Source organism: Salvia splendens, chromosome 10, assembly GCF_004379255.2.
Source record: "Salvia splendens isolate huo1 chromosome 10, SspV2, whole genome shotgun sequence".
NCBI classification, from domain to species: Eukaryota; Viridiplantae; Streptophyta; class Magnoliopsida; order Lamiales; family Lamiaceae; genus Salvia; species Salvia splendens.
Genome location: NC_056041.1, coordinates 10,619,470 through 10,641,197, shown reverse-complemented (window position 1 = coordinate 10,641,197; position 21,728 = coordinate 10,619,470). Strand labels below are relative to the sequence as shown.

General features: G+C 34.4%; 5 protein-coding genes across 5 annotated transcripts; 3 read left to right on the top strand and 2 right to left on the bottom strand.

Moving 5' to 3' along the window:
- The first annotated feature begins 213 nt into the window (after nt 1-213).
- LOC121752601 lies at nt 214-849 on the top strand. The gene has a single exon (XM_042147721.1). It carries the CDS (start codon nt 214-216, stop codon nt 847-849), a length of 636 nt encoding a protein of 211 aa, XP_042003655.1.
- Nucleotides 850-2,528: 1,679 nt separating this feature from the next.
- On the top strand, nt 2,529-4,867 carry LOC121751601. The gene has a single exon (XM_042146375.1). It carries the CDS (start codon nt 2,801-2,803, stop codon nt 4,694-4,696), a length of 1,896 nt encoding a protein of 631 aa, XP_042002309.1. The 5' UTR covers nt 2,529-2,800; the 3' UTR covers nt 4,697-4,867.
- Nucleotides 4,868-4,996: 129 nt separating this feature from the next.
- On the bottom strand, nt 4,997-8,422 carry LOC121751602. The gene is made up of 6 exons (XM_042146376.1): nt 8,076-8,422; nt 7,322-7,436; nt 6,503-7,150; nt 6,137-6,242; nt 5,578-5,632; nt 4,997-5,344 (listed from the first exon to the last, which is right to left on the bottom strand). Exons 1-5 carry the CDS (start codon nt 8,156-8,158, stop codon nt 5,607-5,609), a joined length of 978 nt encoding a protein of 325 aa, XP_042002310.1. The 5' UTR covers nt 8,159-8,422; the 3' UTR covers nt 4,997-5,344; nt 5,578-5,606.
- Nucleotides 8,423-10,877: 2,455 nt separating this feature from the next.
- Nucleotides 10,878-14,230, bottom strand: LOC121753303 (mitochondrial outer membrane protein porin 4-like). The gene is made up of 7 exons (XM_042148558.1): nt 14,072-14,230; nt 13,685-13,773; nt 12,987-13,054; nt 12,438-12,548; nt 12,225-12,308; nt 11,513-11,721; nt 10,878-11,395 (listed from the first exon to the last, which is right to left on the bottom strand). Exons 2-7 carry the CDS (start codon nt 13,731-13,733, stop codon nt 11,089-11,091), a joined length of 828 nt encoding a protein of 275 aa, XP_042004492.1. The 5' UTR covers nt 13,734-13,773; nt 14,072-14,230; the 3' UTR covers nt 10,878-11,088.
- A 1,716-nt stretch (nt 14,231-15,946) lies between these two features.
- LOC121751489 lies at nt 15,947-16,627 on the top strand. The gene has a single exon (XM_042146237.1). The coding sequence runs from the start codon at nt 16,110-16,112 to the stop codon at nt 16,440-16,442; it is 333 nt and encodes a 110-aa protein (XP_042002171.1). The 5' UTR covers nt 15,947-16,109; the 3' UTR covers nt 16,443-16,627.
- Nucleotides 16,628-21,728: the final 5,101 nt, after the last annotated feature.

Below are 21,728 nucleotides of genomic sequence, written 5' to 3'. Positions count from 1 at the left end.
TCAATATCTAAAAAGTAGTACGTGAATAGAGAATATTTTTTCAATACTAAAATCATTGTTAAATGTGACATTTATATAAAATTAGATTTGAGTTTCGTAAATTGAAATGATCTGATATTGCCCTATGCATTTTTTCCCTCTTTTTATGTCTATAAATATGCATCATAACATACAATCCAGCTCCCACATTTATTACTTGAACCATATCACAAAATGGACAAGTTTCCACAAGAGGGAAAAAGGCCACCGTCGCCGCCGGAGGAGGAAGAGCCCCACTCCCTCCACGAATCAAAAATCCAAGACAAGCGGCGATCATCATCGGAGCCGTCGGAATTCTTCGAGTTCCTCCACGACTTCAGCTCCGAGATGACCAATGCAGAAGACATCATCTTCCGCGGGAAGCTCATGCCCTACCAAAACCCTCACCCCCAAATCCTCAAATCCCACTCCGCCGACGACGCCTCTCGCTTATCCAGAATCCATCGCCGCGGCGGCAGCTCGCTCTCCGCAGCCGCACGGTCTCGGTTGGCCACGAAAGCGGAGGCGGCGGACATTCACCGGAACTCTTCGAAGAGCTCGGCCAAGTCGGAGGGGTCGTCGAAGGTGAAACCGAGGTGGTTTGTGATGATGTTTGGGCCGCTCAAGCTTCAGCCGGAGATGGATCTCCGGGATATCAAGAGCAGGCAGGTTCGCCGGAATACGGGGAGGTTGTTCGCCGGGATTGACGGTGGCGGCGGCAGGAGTGATCGGAGGAGTTTTTGGGGTGTTGATTTGTTGAAGGTGTTGAGTTGCAAGAATCATGCAAGTGTGGCTGTCACGGCTTCCATTGGCCTTGTTCCACATTTGTAATTTATTTTCATTTTTGTGTTTATTACTAGTACAATGTTTTGTAAAAAAAAAGCTACTACTATAAATTATTTGGTTTTATTTAACGACAATTTATTTCGGTTTATTCGATATCATCGATTCATCCTGGTTGTTTCATGTTTCCTAATACCAATTTTATCGTCCAATTACTACCACAAATCACAGTGTTCTAATTCAAATCAAGCACATAAATATTATCTAGAATAATATTAATAAAATTATAACGTCAAAATGAAATTGGGTCATGCAGAAAAAAATGTACTAGATGTTAAATGATTTTTAAAATAAACGACCAGTTTATATATTAATATTATCTAGAGTAATTTCATAGTATCCCTTAAAGCATGTGATGATGAATGAGTTTAATTTGGAGATGATTTAGTGTTAATCAGGAAGCATGCATACGTATTTGACACATAATACAAATCTTGAAGCTATAATTAGTAGACTACTTTGCTTTGGTTGGAAGGAAGAGATTATATATTTTTTTGGCACGTTGATTATGATGATGTCTCTATACTTAGATGATGATGATATTGTCTATAAACTTGAGAAAATGAAATGACTATTTTGTCTTCCATGTTGGAGTGAGGGCCATGGAAAATCAGTTCAGGTCATATATAATAAAGTTCATTTGTAGCATTCATAACTTTTTCTCTCTTAGATCTTAATCAAAGCCCAACTTATCATTATGTGAAGAAGTCACTTTATAATCTTACACACATTGCAAAATCCTAAAATTGATATGACTAGCTAAGCTAGTTGGGTCAAAAAGTAGCTAGTATGATTGTAGCAGTATGAAATAGTGATAGTAACAGTGGTGTCTAGCATTTACACTATTGTTGTGTAGCGTTTATAATATTGCTGGATACGTGGTGTAACAGTGTCACTTTAAGAGGTGTTGTCGTTTTAACACAAACCTAAGAGCATATATATAGTTGACACTTGGCCAAACAATTTGATGTGTGTGGCACGCCATAGAAATTAAAATCGCAAATGATCGATGTATGATGATATTGACCTATAATCGCATTGGAACCTATAAATTGAATAAATCATTTAAAAAAACAAATATATCAAATTTCCTATATATTTCAAATTATTAACTAAACTATCTTTAAAAAAATTGCAATAAGTTAAAACACTGATAACCCTGTTTTTTTTCTTAAAGAAACACTTCATTCGTGCATAAGTAGTACTAGTGTTTTAGCTCATACGGTAAAATTACAAATTTTGATTCAAGTTTAATCTATACTGCATTTTTCAAAATTTGAATAATAATTATAAAATTTCAGAGATTTTGTACTTTGAAGTTTGAATGCAATGTTGAATTGGTATACTTGTAAAAATTTTTTAATATGGACGAATAATATGACATAAATATGTATTGATATGATAAGTGAATAATTAAATAACATCATTTTGATGCTAATAAATTATAAAAATTAAAATTAAATTTAATCATATGAAAGAATTAAGAATTTTAAACTTTCGTGATTTTTTATTTAATAAATTACTTTGTTTAATGAATTTTTCTCTAACTTGAGTACTTGGCGCTGACCATAATATGTCACTTGATGTTGACCAAATTGAGTATGGTGAGGAATGATAAGTTGCCAAGAGTGTAGGTGCCATTTTCTAAGTTAAGAAATGCTCGGGGATCTGTCTGCAAAAACTATCGTCTGGTAAAACACCTTCTGCATCTAATTTGTACCATCTGCATTCTGAACTTGTACATTTCTCCCCGATCTGCAAAGACGCCGACGCACACTTCGTCGGAAAATCACTGGTCTCCAGCTTCGGAGACTCCTCCGCCACTCGTATGCTCACATTTCGAAATCAAAATTCTCACCGCCGGAAAAACCAAAACCCCCAATTCTAAACCTCCCCCAATCCGAATCGATCGATCGATCGATCCACAATCTAGATCCGGATGTCGTGTTTAGCCCTAGCTCTTCAACCCGCAACTGGCCCCGACATTCTTCTCCAGACTCGGGAATGGTTCCCTCCTTCACGCGCGCTCGTGGCTCTCTCCGCCTTCCGCGGCACCCGCCGCTCCTTCGCGAAGAATCAGCAGCACCCCGCCTCCGATTCCTCCTCCGATTTTATCGGCGATGATCCGCTGACTGCCTCCTCCGGTCAGGTGATTGTCGGCGCCGAGTCGCGCTATCGTGTTGTGTACCGTCTAGTTAATTCAATTTACGTTCTCGGTGTTACTACGATTGATGATTCGCATAATAATGTGTTTGAGTGCATCCATATCGTTAATCAATCGGTTTCCGTGATTGTGACCGCGTGCCGCGGTGTGGATGTGACGCCGGAGAAATTGGGGAAGAAATATGCGGAGGTGTACATGGCTTTGGATATAGTGTTGAGGGGCGTTAGTAGCATTAGGCTTGCGGCAATGCTAGCGTCGATGCACGGCGAAGGCATTGCCAAAATGGTGCATTCGGCTGTTCAGACTGAGAGTAAGATCCGTGGAGCGGATAGTTGGGGTAACGTGGAGCCGCAGGCAGCGGACCATGAGGCCAACATGGAGTTGTTTTCGAAGGTGTCGTTTGAGCTGCCTGCGGAGACATTGGAGGCTGGAGATGAGGTGGCTACCACTTTGGCGATTATTCAACCGGTTGAGGAGAAGGAGTTGCCTAAGGTTGAGGAAACTGAGGTGGAGAAGGATCCGTTTGCGGCTAGTGATAGGATTGGTAAGCCAGAGGAAATGCTGATGGAAGGGTTTAAGAAGGATAAGGATACGGGTCTCTCGGATGTAAGCAAGGCGCTGGCAGGACTTGATGTTACTAGTCTGCCTCCAGCTGCAGCTACTGAGTCCACTCACATTGGTGTGGAAGGATTCGAAGGGCAGTATGGTGGCATTGAATTTTCTAATGATGGGTCGACGCTGCCAGAAGATTTTGAAGGTATTAATGATGCCTGGGGTGGCGGATTGGATGCATCAGAGTTTGTGGGTACGAAGAAGGTTCCAAAGGACCAGGGTCTTGGTGGTTTGGAGCTTTTGGAGACCAGTGAGCCGCAGTCTGCAGCTGTTGCTAAAGGGGGTGGTGCTGGGGATAAGATTGAGGATATATTGGTGAAGAAGACCGAAATGAAGGGTCCGGAGATGTATATTGTTGAGGAGATAAGTGCAGAATTTAGGGAATCATTACTTGCTAGGGTGGGATTGATGGGTGTGGTGTATCTCAAGACAGTCCCTCCTAAATCCCCTTCAGATGACAAGGAAACTGAGTTCTCGTTCAAGGTCGAAGGCGGAGAAGGTATCAAGAGGTTTGCAGTGGAGGGCTCTAAAGTGAGCAGCTTAGGAAATGGCTTGTTTCATGTGAGAACGGCTACCTCAGAGGAACCTATACCCATTGCAAAGTACAGCTTGCAACCTCGTATGACTCCACTGCCTTTGAGGGTTCGGCTAGCTAAACGGCTCAGTGGAACGTTACTTTCTATTATGGTTCAATACGTCTCGAACCCAGACTTGCCAGCTCCCTTGAACAATGTGACGATTGTTCTCAAATTGCCTGTAGACCCGAGCCTTTTGAAAGTGTCGCCTAAAGCAGTGCTGAATAGGTCCGAGAGAGAACTGAAATGGCACATTGATGAGATTCCACTGAAGGGAAATCCTGGTAGACTCAGGGCAAGAATGCCCGTGGATATTGACGAAGACGATGATGGATCGGATCTTGAGATTGTTGCTTATGTCAAGTTTTCTGCCCAAGTGTATAGATCTTTGTCTGGAATCTCCCTAAGACCTGCTTCTGAGGGCAAGACAGACTTCTATGAGACTGACTACAGGTATGAAAGTGGGGTTTATGTCTGCAATTGAGAATGAGAACTGGGCTTTGTGTATTGAGTTTGTACCATTTTATCTTATTTGATGAGTTTTGTTGTTTAGAAACTTTCTATAGCTCTGGTGTGTGTAATTCACTGTTTCATACAATGAGTTGTACCTTTATATCTTTGTTAAAAGGTTTACTTTCAGTAGCTTGAAATGAAAGTCAATTGATTCGTCTTTCCCCTTTTCAAGTTGAAGCAATGTGCATTTTACATTACACATGATTTTAGAACTCAGCAAGATCACAAAGGTGTTTCTGGTTACGAAAGTAGAAAATGATAAACACGTGAAAGTTGAACAACCTATTTATATATCATCACACTGCAAATAACAGGACAGCTCAAAGAAGAAGAAACCATCAAATCCACTTTCCTTATAACACCTCAAGACTGAAGAACAGCACACTACAATAGCTATAAAAAAACACAGCTATACGATGCCAGTCTCAGAAGTTCTTTTTTCTGTTCAAGATCGAATGGTGCATGTTTTACAATCTTTATATTCTTGGAGAGGTTGGCGAAACTTGATGACACAAATGCGTTTGAGATTAATCTCAACGAGTATGGCCCTCGAGCATGTTTGAACTGGAGAAGCCATCCTGACTGAACAAGATTCCATCAGAAATCCAAATTCCATGACCTGTATACAGGTAGCATTCACAAGTTTGAAAACGTGTCAAAGCCAAAATCAAGTCGAAGTTCATGATGTTTTAAGCAATTAATCATTTTCATCGAAAAATACAAGGGGGTTTCATGCACCATTTCAACATGAGGAAACTTGTGCAAATCACCCTTTTTGGGTCACAAACAAATAGTTATTTCTTCCTCACATACATCAAACTACCACAAAGAGTTCAAAAACTGTACACATACCTCAATTATCGCTCGCACTTCAACACGGCTTAAGTTGAGTGGAGCACGAAAGGGACTGCATGAATAACAAGAGGAAAATTAGCATAAAATTTGCCTCATAAACAAGTATGTTAAACTAACTTAATCACTGACCTACGCATACTAAACTCAGTGAAGAATCCTAAGCTATAAGTTCAACTATGTCAATATAGATCTCATCGACTATAATCATGCTCGGAGTTTCTATTACAGCTCGCATCAGCCTCCTGATTAAAAATGTAACCTTTTGAATGGGGATACAATTCAAAGGATAAATATGACTAGTCATAATGTTATGAAGTCTTGTTTATTGCATACATCTCTTTTTTACTTTTTCTACAATAGCATCATCAAGTTGAAACCTTGGATGTGCTGAAATTAGTTGAAGCTTCATATAAAGAGCTAGAAGCACATGAAACTTCTAAATAATGGACAACAATATGCAACACTATCATCTAAAAAGTGATGCCTATATTTTTCATATAGCATTCAATATTTTGCCCGTGCACTATCAATAGAAGTCTGTAAATAACAAGCTTACCAAATAAAAAAATGGTTATCATCAAAGCTAGTACGAAACGTAGAGATTTGACGGGCAACACTGGGGATAGATATTGTCTCCGATTTCCCTGGCGTCCTCTTAAGTGCTGCAAAATGGTCAGGATATTAAAAAAATGAGAATCAAAAGGGCATTGATTTCTATGGAGAAACTCCTTCTGCATCTTAAGAAAATATTCATAACATTGCATGATTATAAGGAAATGATTTTTTCTGTAGAAAACAGTCATTTATGAACCATGATGAGAACACATGCCAAATAAATTATAGAAAATGACATTTCTAATAGCCTTTTATCCTTCTTTCAAGCGTAGTCATGGGAGATGAGTCAGATGATCATTGGACTTACATTATTTATCCAATTTATCAATTTCATTTGAGTGTGGCTTTTCACTTCTTTAGCTTTACGATGCATTTCACCTGTTGACCTCCAAATCAAAGGTTCTGAACCCTTCTCCTTAGGCATTGCTTCGATTAGTCCATTGGTTTCTCTATTTTCCGTATCAACAACGATCTCCAAAGCATTCCTGTCGGGCGAATTCCAGACTCTCAGATTATAAAGACTTTCACCAGCTCGATTGCTGATTTCGTCTTCTGTGTCACGAACCTCTCTCTCTTGTAGTTCAAAGGAGCAGCCGATATCCTTAACACCTGCTGCGACTTCTTCCCAACCCCGATTTGGGACTTTGGAACTTACCGGAGAACCAAGACTGTGATCTCTGTCTGGTGCTCCCACATTTATGTGACCATCTTTGATCATCTGTGATGTCCCTGGAGATCCCGAAAGAAAATGGACCAAGTCATCGGATTCTTCCTTATCCAAGTTTACCCACCGAAATGGTTTCTTCCCTTCAACTTCCAGTGACACCTTCAATGCTGTTTCAACACGGGAGATTTGGTCCTCTATGGCTGAAACAAATTCCTTATGCCGGGTAATTGTAATATCATCAACCTTATTTCTGTAGCTTAGACAAACAGCTCTTTCAAACTCTTCCAACTATATATTAACAATCAAGATTTTGAGAAATAAAAACTGGATCAGAATATAATGGCATTCAACAACCAAACAATATCTCTAAAATGACATTAAATGGTCCAGCTAAAAAAAATCACCATGTAGCATCATACTTCACGAAATCAAGAAATATACAATATTGAAGTATCCGACCTGCCATTTTGCAGTGCCTAAAGCCATTTGAAGCTCCCTACTGAGCTTATCTAAATGCTGAGACATCAATGCTTGTTTCCTTGATTTGAGCCATGCTCTATAAGCTGATTCCATTCTGCCAAAACAAACGCGTAAAATGGAATGGAATTCTTACCAGTAGTTCTCCTATTCAGTCTTTGATCAAACAAATGGCAATAACGAGAATTGTACACACTTCACATATTAACTAAATTCAGCTCCCACTGCCACTTGAGCAACCCCTTTCCACCCCCACCCCAACAGCTGAGCAAAAAGCCATTGAACAGAGTAATAAAACAGAAGAACAAAACTGCTTCATGCTTATATCAATGGAAACTTTCATTCAAATTTTCATTTAATTCTTGATTACCAAAAATAACTAGAATTCCATACATAACCAAGAAGTATACAGCTCACCTAACTGACCTAATACAATCTCCAACCAAAAAAAAATCCGTGATTCAGGAAAAATAGCTGAAATAAAATCAAAAGCTAAAAACAATCTCAGAAACCAAAACCCATGGCAGAAAGATGAAAAGGAAAGAAAATTAAAATCTGTGACAAATTCTTCAAGCAATTAAGAAATAAAAGAGTAAACTTTACAAGATGCGATAAACGATTCCTCAAGATAAACCAAACCCAGATCAATATTCGAGTAATTAAAAAGGGAGAATACAGAAAAAGCGAGAGAAGAATGGTCGAAAGAGTAAAGCTGAATACACACACACACACTTACAAATCGGCAGATTTCTGAACCTCCTCCGCTGCAGAAAAGAAGGAGTCTTTTTGCCATAAATCGAAGCTATTTGCAACCAACATCTCTCTCGCTCTTGTTTCTCTCTCTCTCCCCCGCAACAAAATAACAAACAACGGCAGTTGCAGGACAAATGAATATATCTGGGGATACGAATTATTGTTTGATTGCGTTTGTCCCTTTCCGGAATGTCGGAGATTGTCTCCACGCTTCTCTTCTCTCTTTGATGAGGGGAAGCAAAGAAGGAAGAGAGAGAAAGAGATAGCCAAAAGAAGAATATCAGTTAAATGATAAATCTATCTGTTTTCAGAAGCAAACCAACCAAGCCTCTGTAATTCTTTTTATTTCTGTTTCAGAAAAAATAGGAGTATAAAACTTTTTTCATTTTTTGGCAATAATTTTATACAAAATCTTAATTTTGTTGCATAGTTATTAAAATTGATTAATCTCATCTCTTACACAATGTTGTTGCATGATCAGGTATATATCTAATACAGCTGTGTAGATTCTAATTATTGGTAATGGTGGTAATTAGTAGGTTTAATTAGGTGTAAGCAGGTGTTTTTTGGTTTAGGCATGATTAGATGGAATATTTAGACATACACTTTCATGACATGAAAATAATTGAAATATTCATGTAATTCGAATTTCCATATTTTTAGAAGTGTTTTTAGGAGTAACTAATTTAGTGGAATGTTGGTTGGGATCACAAAAATTGGTCATTGTTTTCCAATATGCGTTGGTTCAAATATATTTATGCATTTGTCTTGATTAATTAAATCGGCGCTTATTGATCTCTATTAAAATTGTGTGATCCTTAAGATTTATTGATTATAATTAGAATTAGTGGTTTTGAAATCTCACACCCAAATTTAAAATCATTAAAAATTTACATTTGACTAGTTAAAATTTAAGACTGAAACGTAAAATGAAAAATTCATTTTCAAGGGTGGGTATGAATATGAGTATGAGATTATTTGTGAAACATGTCAAGTTCGGACTGGAAATGAATAATTAATTGATCATTTTTTTTTATAATTGATCATTAATTTAATGCATGGTTGGAGGCTGATTCACACCACCATTCATTAATTTAATGCATAGTTAGTTGGCTGATTCACACCACTGCTATTTTTAACAACCACCCATTTTCTTAGTTGGTTGGTATCTTCCTTTTATACTAGTGGGATTTAGTGGTCTAAGAATTTTTACCTAATAACGTTAATTAATTAAATAATGCCATAACTATTGGTGTATCATTTGAATTATTATTTATTTTATTACCGTATCAGTCTCTATTGCTAATAATCCCTTCGAGAAATAGTACAGTACTACTTATTATTTATACTATCATACTAATTCAGAGACGAAGTTCGACATCAAATATTAAGTAAGTTTGGTAAGAGTCATATTTCTAACGATAAAAATGACATTTTTATTGAAACAATAGGTTATACAAGTATATTCTTTCTTTTCAATATTTATGTATGTGAAATGCACACGAAAAATTGGCACAGTTCATTCATAGTGAAGACGGAATAATCAAACAAAAGAATAATATTTTGGTTACGAATTGTGCCAATTAATACTTTTTTGGGAGATTGTCGCCTAACCAATCCATTCATTCCACAGACTTAAATATTAAAATTCTTTATCTAAATTATTAAGATGACAGCATATAACACTCGGGAATAATATACTACTACTCTATACGCCAAAATAATATTCTGGGACATATGCTGTAAACATTATTTTCTACATCAATTGTAACCACACGTACCACCACTATATTTACATTTAGATTACTTTTATATATACGAGAATTTTATATGTAATTAAATAAATAAAGAAATATCTACTAAAAATGCATAAGTAAATTTCAAGGAAGTAATCCCTTAATATGAGTCACTTGATTGATTTTTAATTAATTTCCGTCCGTGCTTATTGCTAACACTCACTCTCAAGTTAAGTGACGGGAAGCATTCCTTAGTCAAAATATTTGTCAGTTGGCCCTAAGAACATACGAAACCAAATTTCACTACTTTTGCTCCAATCTTTTGTGGATGAAGTGTATGTCGATTTCCATGTCATGCTGAATTAGATTTTTCGAGATACTAATCGCAATTTATTGTTAGTCACAACACTTCAATCGGCACACCCTTGATCTCTTATGAATTGCCATGGACGTTTTTATGAATCGTCCCCCCCAACTTCACATATTTATTTGGTTTTCTTCCAGCTGTTTTTTACCTGAACACTAAATTTCTTTATTATACTGGTTACACGCCTCATCATAATAACGTCAAACATGTATAATAATACAAAATTATTCAGTTAATGTCAAATCTTTAATCAATTTTAAAATTTTCATTGAAAAAATATAACTATTTATTTGACCAGCTAATCAATTGACTCAATATGGATAGCATTTTTATATAAGTTGACATTTGATGAGATTTCATAAATATCCAATATGAATTGAAATATTGGAAAACGTAAAATGGAGGATTGTTGAAGACTATGAAATAAAATATCACTAATTTCAGGAGTTACCATTTAATATTTCCCACCAATATTCATGATTCTAATATATATAGTTATATACTGATCAAAAGATTACAATGTAAACCTTTACTTCTTGAAATCACACCACACAATGGCTTCATGGCATATTCATTATTCATGGCTTGTTCCTTCTTCAATCCAGAACAGAAGGAAAAGATTCAACATATAATATGAAAAAACAAAAATAATAAATGAGTATCAATGGAAAGAGAACAACACTTAAAATCCCAATGGGAAGAATATTTGCTTATTGCCTTACTGGCCAATTATACAACAAATATCCAATTTCTGGAAACGAATTCATCCAAAATTATCACCATCATTTCAATGTTTGTAAAAAACGGGCATTGTTTCCCTGTCAATAAAAATCGTTAAGCGCCTCAAGCTCAATGCCTATTTGTTCAAAAATCAAACCTCATAATGTTAAAAATCAGGGCTTGAGAGCAATGGAGAGGCCACATTTTGGAGCTGTGTTGATGGCCTTGGTGTCATACTCTGCTGAAAACGTTACTAGTGACTTAGGCCTCCATTCCCGTTGGCTAGATATAGCAATCTTACCATCATCGGAGAATCTTGTCTTCATTGACGTGAGGCTATCAATCTTATGGACGCTTCCCAGGCTGAAGCTATTCTGGAAACTGGATAATCTGTGCGTCATCTCAGCAGCAACTTCTGTTCCCGTCAAAGGGTTAACCACGTGTGCATAAGAAGCCTTCACAGTTTGTCCCTTGTCAATCCTTGTAAACAGGAAAAGGTACATAGAGAAATCAGTACCAAGTTGTAGAATAAATATAAAGATACATCGAGATTCAAAATATGAATAGCAGACTTCGAGTAGTAGAACTGTTGCATACAATAAAACGGCTGCAGAAAAGTCTTGTTTGTTGAAGCTTATTCCAGCATTGTATTTAGTAAAAGACGACGAAGAGGTATCAAATCCAACTTCACCACCAATAGCAATATACTTGGAGCCTATTGCTGCAGAAACTTCTAGTTGAGGACTTGGGTTCAAGCCAATACTAGAATTAATGGCAGCATGATGATGAAGGTAATGCACATCGAGCTGAAATTCAACAATATATGAGCTGAATATATATCCAAAAGATGTTAACAAAGATGCTAAACATTCAAACAATCAATATTTAAAACATTATTGCATTGTATAAACAGAATGTCAAGAACAAGTTGAAACAGCGTTGCTAAAGATTGAAAAAAAGACATGATTGTGCGATTCCCAATAAATAGAACTTCAAATGGTTACCAAAATAACACAGCTCCAGCATTTTGAAGTTAGGATAAGATGGTTCACCAGAACTTTAGAAGTCAGTCATCATTGCACTTTAGAAAGCACTCCATTTTAAGAACAAACTTAGCTTTAACCAATTTCTTACCCTAATACAAATCATTCATTTTTTGGTCCTAAATGAGATCTATTCATAAAAAAAATATTATGTATAACCTTGAAACTACAGAAAAGAAAATTGAAAAGAAAACCCAACAGGCATTCTAACTGCCTCTGAACTTATGGACAATTAAAGAGCACCAAAAATATAAAGTCTTGAGTACCTTCCCAGACTTGTGATCAGGAACATTAAAGCTAACTGCTGCTTTTGTTCCAGGCCCTACATCATAAGTCACTTTGGTAGAAACCTGTAAGTACATATAGTTGGAAATCAATTTTAAAAAATTATTCTATATTAAATCATCAGTTCTCCACAATATATTATCAACAAAATATTGCTTAAATCATTAGTAATAATAGCAAATATATCCTCTTACATTAGAGTATGTATCAACTTTGACATCAACAATAGTTTTTCCACTTCTGTACTGTGTGCTTATATCACCAACAAATATTTGACCCTTCTTCACTCCAGTAGCTGTAAATCCCTGTGCGATGAGGAATAATGATTAATACTGCTTAGCAGTTCATAGGACTTTGCATTTGGAGGTATAGTGTCCTACAATAATATTCCATAAGAAACTTTCTGCACAAGGATCACATTGAAAATTCAAATGCAGAAAACATGTTCCTCAAATAGATTAATCTTTGGCAGCTTGTATACTTTGGAGCACAGTTTTCATGTGAAGTTAGTACAAGGAACCATGCAATCGGAAAGCAGAGTCATCTATAGCTAGGTCCAAATGACACTATGACAGTTGCTCATAAAAGGAGAATCTTTAAGCTTTCTAACTGATATTAGTATACCAAAAAAAAGCTAAAAATGCAATAGAATCATGTTGAATCATCACTTAGACAGCCATGTGTATCATAATACGTGCAAATAAGATATGATAAGCAATTGGTAGAAAAAGTTAATGTAATACCATTCCAGTAGAGGTTGGGATGGCGAGGGAGAACTTCTGATCATAATTGTAATCTCTGGTCAAGAGATCTGTAAACAAAAATAAACACAGTTATGCAAGACTACGTGGCACTGGTCTTTGAGAATAAAGATACAAGAGCAATTAATACATGATAAGCTAAATATCGAAATAGTACATATGGAAATTAGTGTCTTCAACTCTTTGCTCACCAAATGATGGTTCTTGACCAAATAGCATAAAATTTCTTGCAGCATGACAGCGTCAGCTTGACTTAACAAGCAGTATATTGTATAACACACATACAAGGAAAAATTCGACAGTACTAAGATCTCGCCATTGCCTCATCACGTCGACCGGACATGTTTAGGAAGAGATTATGTAGCAAATTATTGAGATTGGGAGTTTTTACTTAATATACCAAATTTATCGCTGTGTGACATGGAACTGTATCATAAATAGAAAAAGACGACAGTTATTTCAGAATTTTACTAATGTATTCAATTATTGTAAGAACCCTCCGCCGTAAAGCACATACCCAACCAAACATTCAAGAAAATGGCATTAAATACACATGGACTCAAAATAGATGTCAATACTATACTAAGATTAATGCAACAGCTAAAGCATCAAACACTTTTACTCTAACGCAACAGCTAAAGCATAAAATATCTAAAATTTTGTATCTTTCAAAATTCCACCTCTTGCTCGTTTGCCAATTTCTGAAAAGGGAGCGGGGCCGTTGCCCATTGCCTCTTTCTTCACACAAACCAAATGCTCAGGTGCAATTCTGCAAAACATTGTATACAAAGACCTCAAATTATTCTTTTATAAACACATATTCCTTCCATATATACATCAATGCTCAATAAACAGAGTAACAGAATCACAAAAAAAGTCGACAAGATCGAGAGCAGGCAAGCCATATTTCAGATATCGCATCTCAATTGCTTTTTAAAACAACAAATGGAGAGAAACGAATTTTGAAATTTCAGATTTTCCGATATTTTCAGTAGCGCAAAGTAAGGGATTAATTAACATTGAAAAATAGCCGATGAAATCAAGAGCTGAAGGAGAAAGCTTCTCACAGTGGAAGACTAGGATCGCCGACTAGCAGCGACCAGAGGCGGCGACGCCGATTGCGATGGAATCTGTGTGAGCTTCAGAGGGAGAGAGGAGAGGGAAAGGCAAGGGTTTTAGGAGGAGTTAAAAACCAGGTCAGAAACTAAAGAGAAGAAATCTGATAGCGTCACGAGGCTGTGACGCTGAGCTCTTCATTTCTTGGGCCTTTTATTGAGTGTAAATTTAGCAGAATTTCTCACAACTACGGCCCAAACTGTACGCAAGTTTAGAATAAAGTGTTAATAATTTCAATAATTAAATTTTATGTAAATCCATAATCAAGTGGTACACAAATTTAGAAAAGTGTTACGCAAATAGCAACCACTAAATTTTACTAAGTTTGGTAAATCCATAATCAAGCGTTACGCAGATTTCAACAACCAAATTTTTATTACGGTTTTTGTCATTTTAAAATTTTAATGAATTTTATTTTAATTAATTTGAGATTAATAAATTATAATATAGATAAATGGGAAGAGATAAAAAAATGAGACATGTGAATGATTAAGGGACGATGATAGATTGCGGGTATTTTATTAGATTATAAATATGGTAAAAAGTTATGTAAAATTCTTGAATGATGCAGTGAATGAATGATTTAAGAGTCGTAGTTGTGGATAACCTAAAATAGGAGTACATCGTACCAAAGTGTTCCACTTGACGAAGATTCTTATACTAGAGTTAAACGCGTTGAAGAAGTAATAATCTTTGAAGCTTCACTTTAATTTCGATGAACTTGATCACTAGTTGCTTAGATCATGAATCCTACATCCTACAGAAAGTCAATCTTCAACTATTAAAACTTGGATACCAAGTCTTACACCTAAACCACTTCAGATTAAGGTCAAACAATAATGTAAAGCACGTTGGCTGTTTCATAATATATACTATCTCTTTTAATATTCATAATAGGAATGAAGTATTTCATCCGTCCCAATTAAGTTGAGTCAAAACATTTGACACGGAGAATAAGAAATTTTGTTAAAAAAATAGGAGAGATTGAATAAATAGAAAAAATAAAGAGAGAGTAAAGTAGGTGATAGTAGAATAAAGTAATACTAGTGATTTGATGTTTTATTTTTAACAAAAAAATAAATGACTCAACTTAATTGGGATATCTCAAAAAGAAATACGACTGAATTAGTCAGGACGGAAGGACCGAAGGAGTAGTAGTTTAATGGGTCGAAAAGGGTATATTTTGATTACAATTGAAATAATTTAATAGTTGGATAGATGACGTAGCAGCGATTTGCTTGTAGTTACTTATTGATAACAACCTTGGCATTATACTATAAACTAATAATTCATTATTTAGACGAGAAAATGGACTTAATTACTATTTTCTCATGTTCGGTTCACATCTATCTAAGTCAAAAAAATGTAATAATGTTCCTTTTAGCGATAAATACACCTTTATCATTATCAAAAATTTTAAATAGAAATGAAGATATTTTATTCTTTTAATTTCACATTGTTTTGATTTATAGGTTGGGAATCGATAGAAAAAAGGCTATTTATACAATACTATATCTACCATTTCTTGAAATCTCTCTTTTAATTTAAAACCAGTTAAAACCATAATATAACGTGTATACTTTGTGTTAATTCCGATCATGGAATAAATAAAAACTGGATCTTTGTTCACCCAACACAAGTAAATACACCATCTAAATAAAATAAAGCGGTCGTGGCTTTCAATCAACAAACCCAAAACAAAGACGACCTTACTTAATTAGTAATTAAGAATGAATTAAGCATTTGAATAATTATATCACAAGTCTTCCCAAACACTATATCCAGATTGTCACCTTCATTTTTCACACGCTTCTCCTTCTCCCCACGCCTCCATCAACCTCTCTTTCCCTGCAACACACATAGCATACATATAATACTAATAACAATATAATATCTACAAATTATGCATGCATACCTATATATATATACATACGTTCACTCTTCTATCAACTCCAAAATCAACAATCATTTTAAAATTTAAACTCTCTAATGGCGACGTTGCTTAGCAAGCTGAGAAGGGCGGTGGAGAAGATCAAGTTTCTGCTTAATTTGAGCGTGAATAGATGGAAAGTGGCGACGATGATAAGCAAGAGAGGGCTGAGCTTCAACGATAGGCCCGGATTGATGGCCTGCGTGGAGGATTCGGGCTCTGACGAGAGCCCAGGGTCGTCGAGGGGGCTACAAAGGACGACCAGTTACCTGCCGGAAGATGATATCGATAAGAGAGCCGATGCGTTTATTGCTAATTTCTACAAGCAGCTTCAGTTCGAGAGGCAGATTTCGTTGCAGCTTAGGTATTGTAGAGAGAATTCTTCTCCATAACTCAAACCCAAATTCAAATTTTTTTTTCTTTATAATAAATCACTGAATAAGATCTATTGTGATGTGGTGGAGATTTGAGTTTTTATGAAAATATTTCCATCGATTGAAAATGAGAGAGTAGAGTAGCGTTCTTTGTTGATTATTGCTGTAACTATTTTGTTAATACATGATCGTTATTGTTGTAACTATTTTGTTAATGTGTGTATTATTCAATGACGTGCAATGGTATTTCGTATATATAATGTACACGACAGCATAAGAATTATCGATTTCAACAATTTTAAGGTCGACAATATTGCTCTCTCACATAGACATAGTTTATACCTTACGAATATTCTTAATTCATACTCGTATTTCCGCGTAGTTGACAAGTATATTCAATATTTAATTAATGCGTGTTATTTTTTTGGAGTGTATTTCATGAATTCCAATAACCGCAAATTGAAAAATAATTAATGATTAAGCAGGATAATGTTGTGTGACATAATTTAAATTCATACTAGTATTCTTAACTAATTATCTTCGAGTTTTAATTGTTTTGCCTAACAATAATAGCCTTGATTGTAAGGTCATTCTGGATAACACAGAAGTAAATGTGGTTTTAACCTTTTAATCAACTCTAAAATTCTTTGCAAACACAATTTTTAAACATGTTTTTTGTTGAAACGCTATACAACAATCCACGAAACGTAAAGGAAAAAAACAAATTGAAAAGTTTATTAAGAACAAAAACAAGGAACTGTTTTACGTCTTCATTCGATAATAAGAGCCTGACTTACTGGGCTTCAAACCTGGGCTCTCTATTGCATAATCTAATAGAATTATCCATTTTAATTTCCATATAGTTTCTTTTAATTATTATTATTATTATTATTATTATTTTATTATTACTATTACTATTACTATTACTATTACTATTACTATTACTATTATGCATTTAAGCTATTTTATTCATGTTACGTGATATTTTTCTAGTGATTACTTGTTGGATGTTTGAGGTTTATTCAATATTTTGTGTCATGATCACTTGTAAGATATTCAATACTAGTATTTTAACTCGACTAACGGCTGTAAATGAACATAACTATTCGAGGAACGTCAATTCTTAAATGGTTGGTCTTCCATGCACAATAGATAATTAAATTTCTAATCAATATTCAATTCTATATTAATATCATCAATGCTTTGAATAAAAGTGCATGCATTGGTGCATGGTATTGTGGCGTGCACCCATGTTTCCCTCATTCTAAAAAAGGTGAATTATACTACTTCTCTTAATTGAAATCGCAATTAAGCTTTGTCAAAAATGTGCAAATAGAAACATGCATAATACAAAATGTGGAGTATCATATATCCTCTACAAAAAAAACACCAACATTAAATATATTTCACGAGAAGGAGAATATAGATCGATTGCATTAGAAACATGAATAGAAGATGAACAACAAGTTAGGTCAATAAATTACAAATATCCATGTTTATTTATGTATATGTAACATTATGTGTTTTTATAAGTAACATCATGCATAAATATGCTCAACATTATGCATAAAATCCTCGTCGTCATACGAATTGTTCTTAAAACAATAGAAAATCTCCCTCCCAAACTAGTTATGCATTTCTTCTAGTAAAACGAATTTAAAAATTGATGCGTGAAAGTTAAATGAAGAGATTATACAATATGAAAGAGAAAAAAGTAAAATAGGGGATGAAGTTTTTGGCAAAAAAATAAAAATAATAGAACAAGTAGTTTTGGACAACCTAAAAAGAAATACTAGCTTGGGATGGAGAGAGTAACTTGTAAGGCTTTTGCCACGTGTCGCATGTCCATGTGTCCCACATGTAATAATCCGTGGTCCAGATTTTAAAAAAAATAATGGATGTGTATGATTTCTTCTCTATAAAAATGGGATGTTTTGAATTAAAGAGATTAATAATATTTCTGATCATTTAATCTTGACAGTATTAACTTGAATCTCTTTTTTTTCTAGAGTAAAAATGTTTTAGCACTCAACTTATGGAGTATCTCACTTCTCTGTATATCGATTTTGACAAAGGTGATTAGTGGTTAGTCTATCGCAATGAAAAGATGAAGTTGATTCTACTCCTTGTTTAGTATGAGAGGAATAAAAAAAATGAAATTCATTTATTTATCATGAATACATTATAATTATATAGGTTTGCTGACTTTACAAAAATATTGATCCGACACAAGTTAAATTAGCACTGAATATATTGTATCAGTCGATATAAATTAAAAGCATGTGCAACACTATTGTTATGACATAGGATGATAGGAGTATATAGGTAGCACATAGGGAGTAGATATTTTGAAATCTCGATAACGAAGAAGTTGGTTGTATTACGAACAAAACTTTCATTGTCGCATGATTGCAGAAAATCTCACTAAATTTTACTGCTAGAATAGGTATCGTGAAATCGTCCCCCCGTGTCAATTGTCGACACGTCAGCAGCCAATTACTATTTATATGAACTTTTAACTATTCAAGATAAATATTCTGAGTAGCCAATTCTATTAACATAAACATGAATTATCTTAAATTTAACAAAATCATGTCAAAATGCATATAATTGTAATAAAATGCATCCGGAAATTAAGAATAGTACTCCTATTTTACTACAAGTTGCCCGAATTTGGATGGCCATAGTTAAATATGCCATGTCATTATAAAAACTATATTTAAAGTTTTGCATTAGGCCTCGATGATACACATCAAAATTTCGTTAGTTTTTATCCAATTTTATAGTAGTAATTAATTATTAATATTTTGAGTTGAATGACAGTTAACTTGTGATGGTTTTTTCTTTTATTTTTTATCTACTAGTAAAAGACAATGTCGCAAAAATTTAACGAATACTTATGCATACCCTTTTCCAACTTTTTAAGGCCATATCCAAATCCTTTTCATACAAAAGACAATCATCTGAAATTAACTAGTATTTTTTATTCTTCTAAGGTTATATTTTGATACGTGGAAAACAATCTCAATCTCAATTGCTCTACTCTAGGCCCTCTCTATAAGACTATAAGTAATGTAAAGTTGTTTGGTTTTCACATAATTCGTTCTGTGACTATTCATAATCATTTCATATACTACTATGATTTACTTCACAAAAAGACAAATGGTAGAAGGGTAAAAGAAAATACTCAAATTGAATTGTACACTGACACCTGAAAATTTGGCGAAAATGGAAACCAACCAAATTACGATATGTATACCTATTAAAGCACAATAGTCTTTTCATGATAGTTGTAACAATCTTCATATAATAATTACTTTTAAGGTACTGCTTATTTCTTTATATACTATAGAACAATATTTATTGCATGACAATATTATTTTACGTTATATTTCACGACATTAGATTTGTAGTTATATGTCATGACATTAATTAGTTATATAGGAGTATACAATATTGTGACAATCCTAATTAATGCATGAATTTTTTTATAGGAGTATATATTTTTCCCTATATATGTACACAACTTTAAGTGTTTCAACTTTTAAAGGGACCCTATATCCACCCATATTGTTACTGCAATTGTTTGGAGTGGATTTCAAGTGAAGTAGATATAATGACTATTCTATAAATTAACAAAGAAAAGAGTCTTAAAGTTATAATTAAATACTGGTTAATTTGAGCAGGACATAGAGAGGCAATTACAGGTGGGGCAAAAATTATTCAACGCCATATGAGAGAATAGGAAAAGATTTTAAGGTTCAACTCGTGAGCCGTTTACTCTAGTTTTGTTTCATTAATTTCGTCAAGAAAAATTGGCAAATGGGGGAGGCCCCAATAAATGTGAATTTGCATTAATATTAACGTGACACCTTTTATTAAATGCGACAAAAAGTATACATTTTCCAGTTGTCTACATCACCAATTTCCGAGCTTCGATGTAACCTAAATTCATCCTTATCTTATACTACTACAGTTCTTTTTTTATGCTGCACAAATCAATTTTATTATTTTATAGTTTTTACTTTTCAGACAAATACATCGAATTATCATCAATTTAACATATAGTATCCCTACTAAAAAACCCACTAGATAGTGACAGCAGCTGCTAGCTCAACAACTAGTGACGAAAAAAACATCATTCACGAAACAGTGACAGATTATTCCGTCACTAAAGCGAAGCAGCTATCTATATTTTCTGTCATTTGGTGAGATTAATAGCTTTAGTGACAGAAAAATCCGTAACTAATATTTTTTATTGACAATTTTTTTAGTGATGGATCCATCATTAAAAAACTTGTCAATAAAAAATATTAGTGACAGATTTGTCCGTCACTATATCTATTAATCCCACCAAATGACCGAACATATAGAGGATTGCTTCGCTTTAGTGACGGAATATTCTGTCACTATTTAGCGAATGACGTTTTCCAGTTATTTTTCATCACTAATTGTTGAGCTAGCAGCTGCCGTCACTAATTTCCGTTACTATTGAGCGCTTTTTTGTAGCACTATCCATCACTAAACACTATTCAAATTTTATCACTTGCATTTGCTCTAATTTTTTTTTTATCCTATACATTAAGTATGTTGTTTTTTATTCTAAAAACAAAATGTTTTGTTCTAAAATTAACATTTTTCATCAAACTTAATGGTGTTTTGACCAAATTATTGACTTAATTACAAATCTACTTCATATTAACCTAACTAATTCAATATTAAAATTTATAAAATATTTTTTAACTTAGAATAAAAAATAGTATTAAAGTTCATTAGCATAATTAGTGTCCGACAAATATACGACAACCCTATACGTTTGTTGTACACTTTGTACGAGACAACTTTAACGATAATTAAATGTGACTCGATATCCAAACGGGATTAATATCCTAATTTGGGGGAATATTTGGACTAATTAAAGTCCAACACGATGCACAAGATTATGATGTATGATTGTATCCGTATATAACAGACAGTAGGCATGGCAATTATAGCCGACATATATTATCATCTTCCGCACTACTACTAATTAATTAACCCGTATTTTCACTTATAAATTTGTAAATTAGTTGTAAACTATTTTGAAGATACGTTAATCATGTTGAAATACCATAAACACAATTAAGAGTTTAAGAATGCGCAAAATAGATGATCGGTATCTGGCAATTCCAATGTTAGCAGATTCTGATTCAACAATTTCTCGATATTTTTTAATTCAATACTATTAATAATTAAAAAAAATTAAAAATTTTCATTGATACTAACTTAATACTAATATGTACTACAAATTAAAAAAAAAAGTTA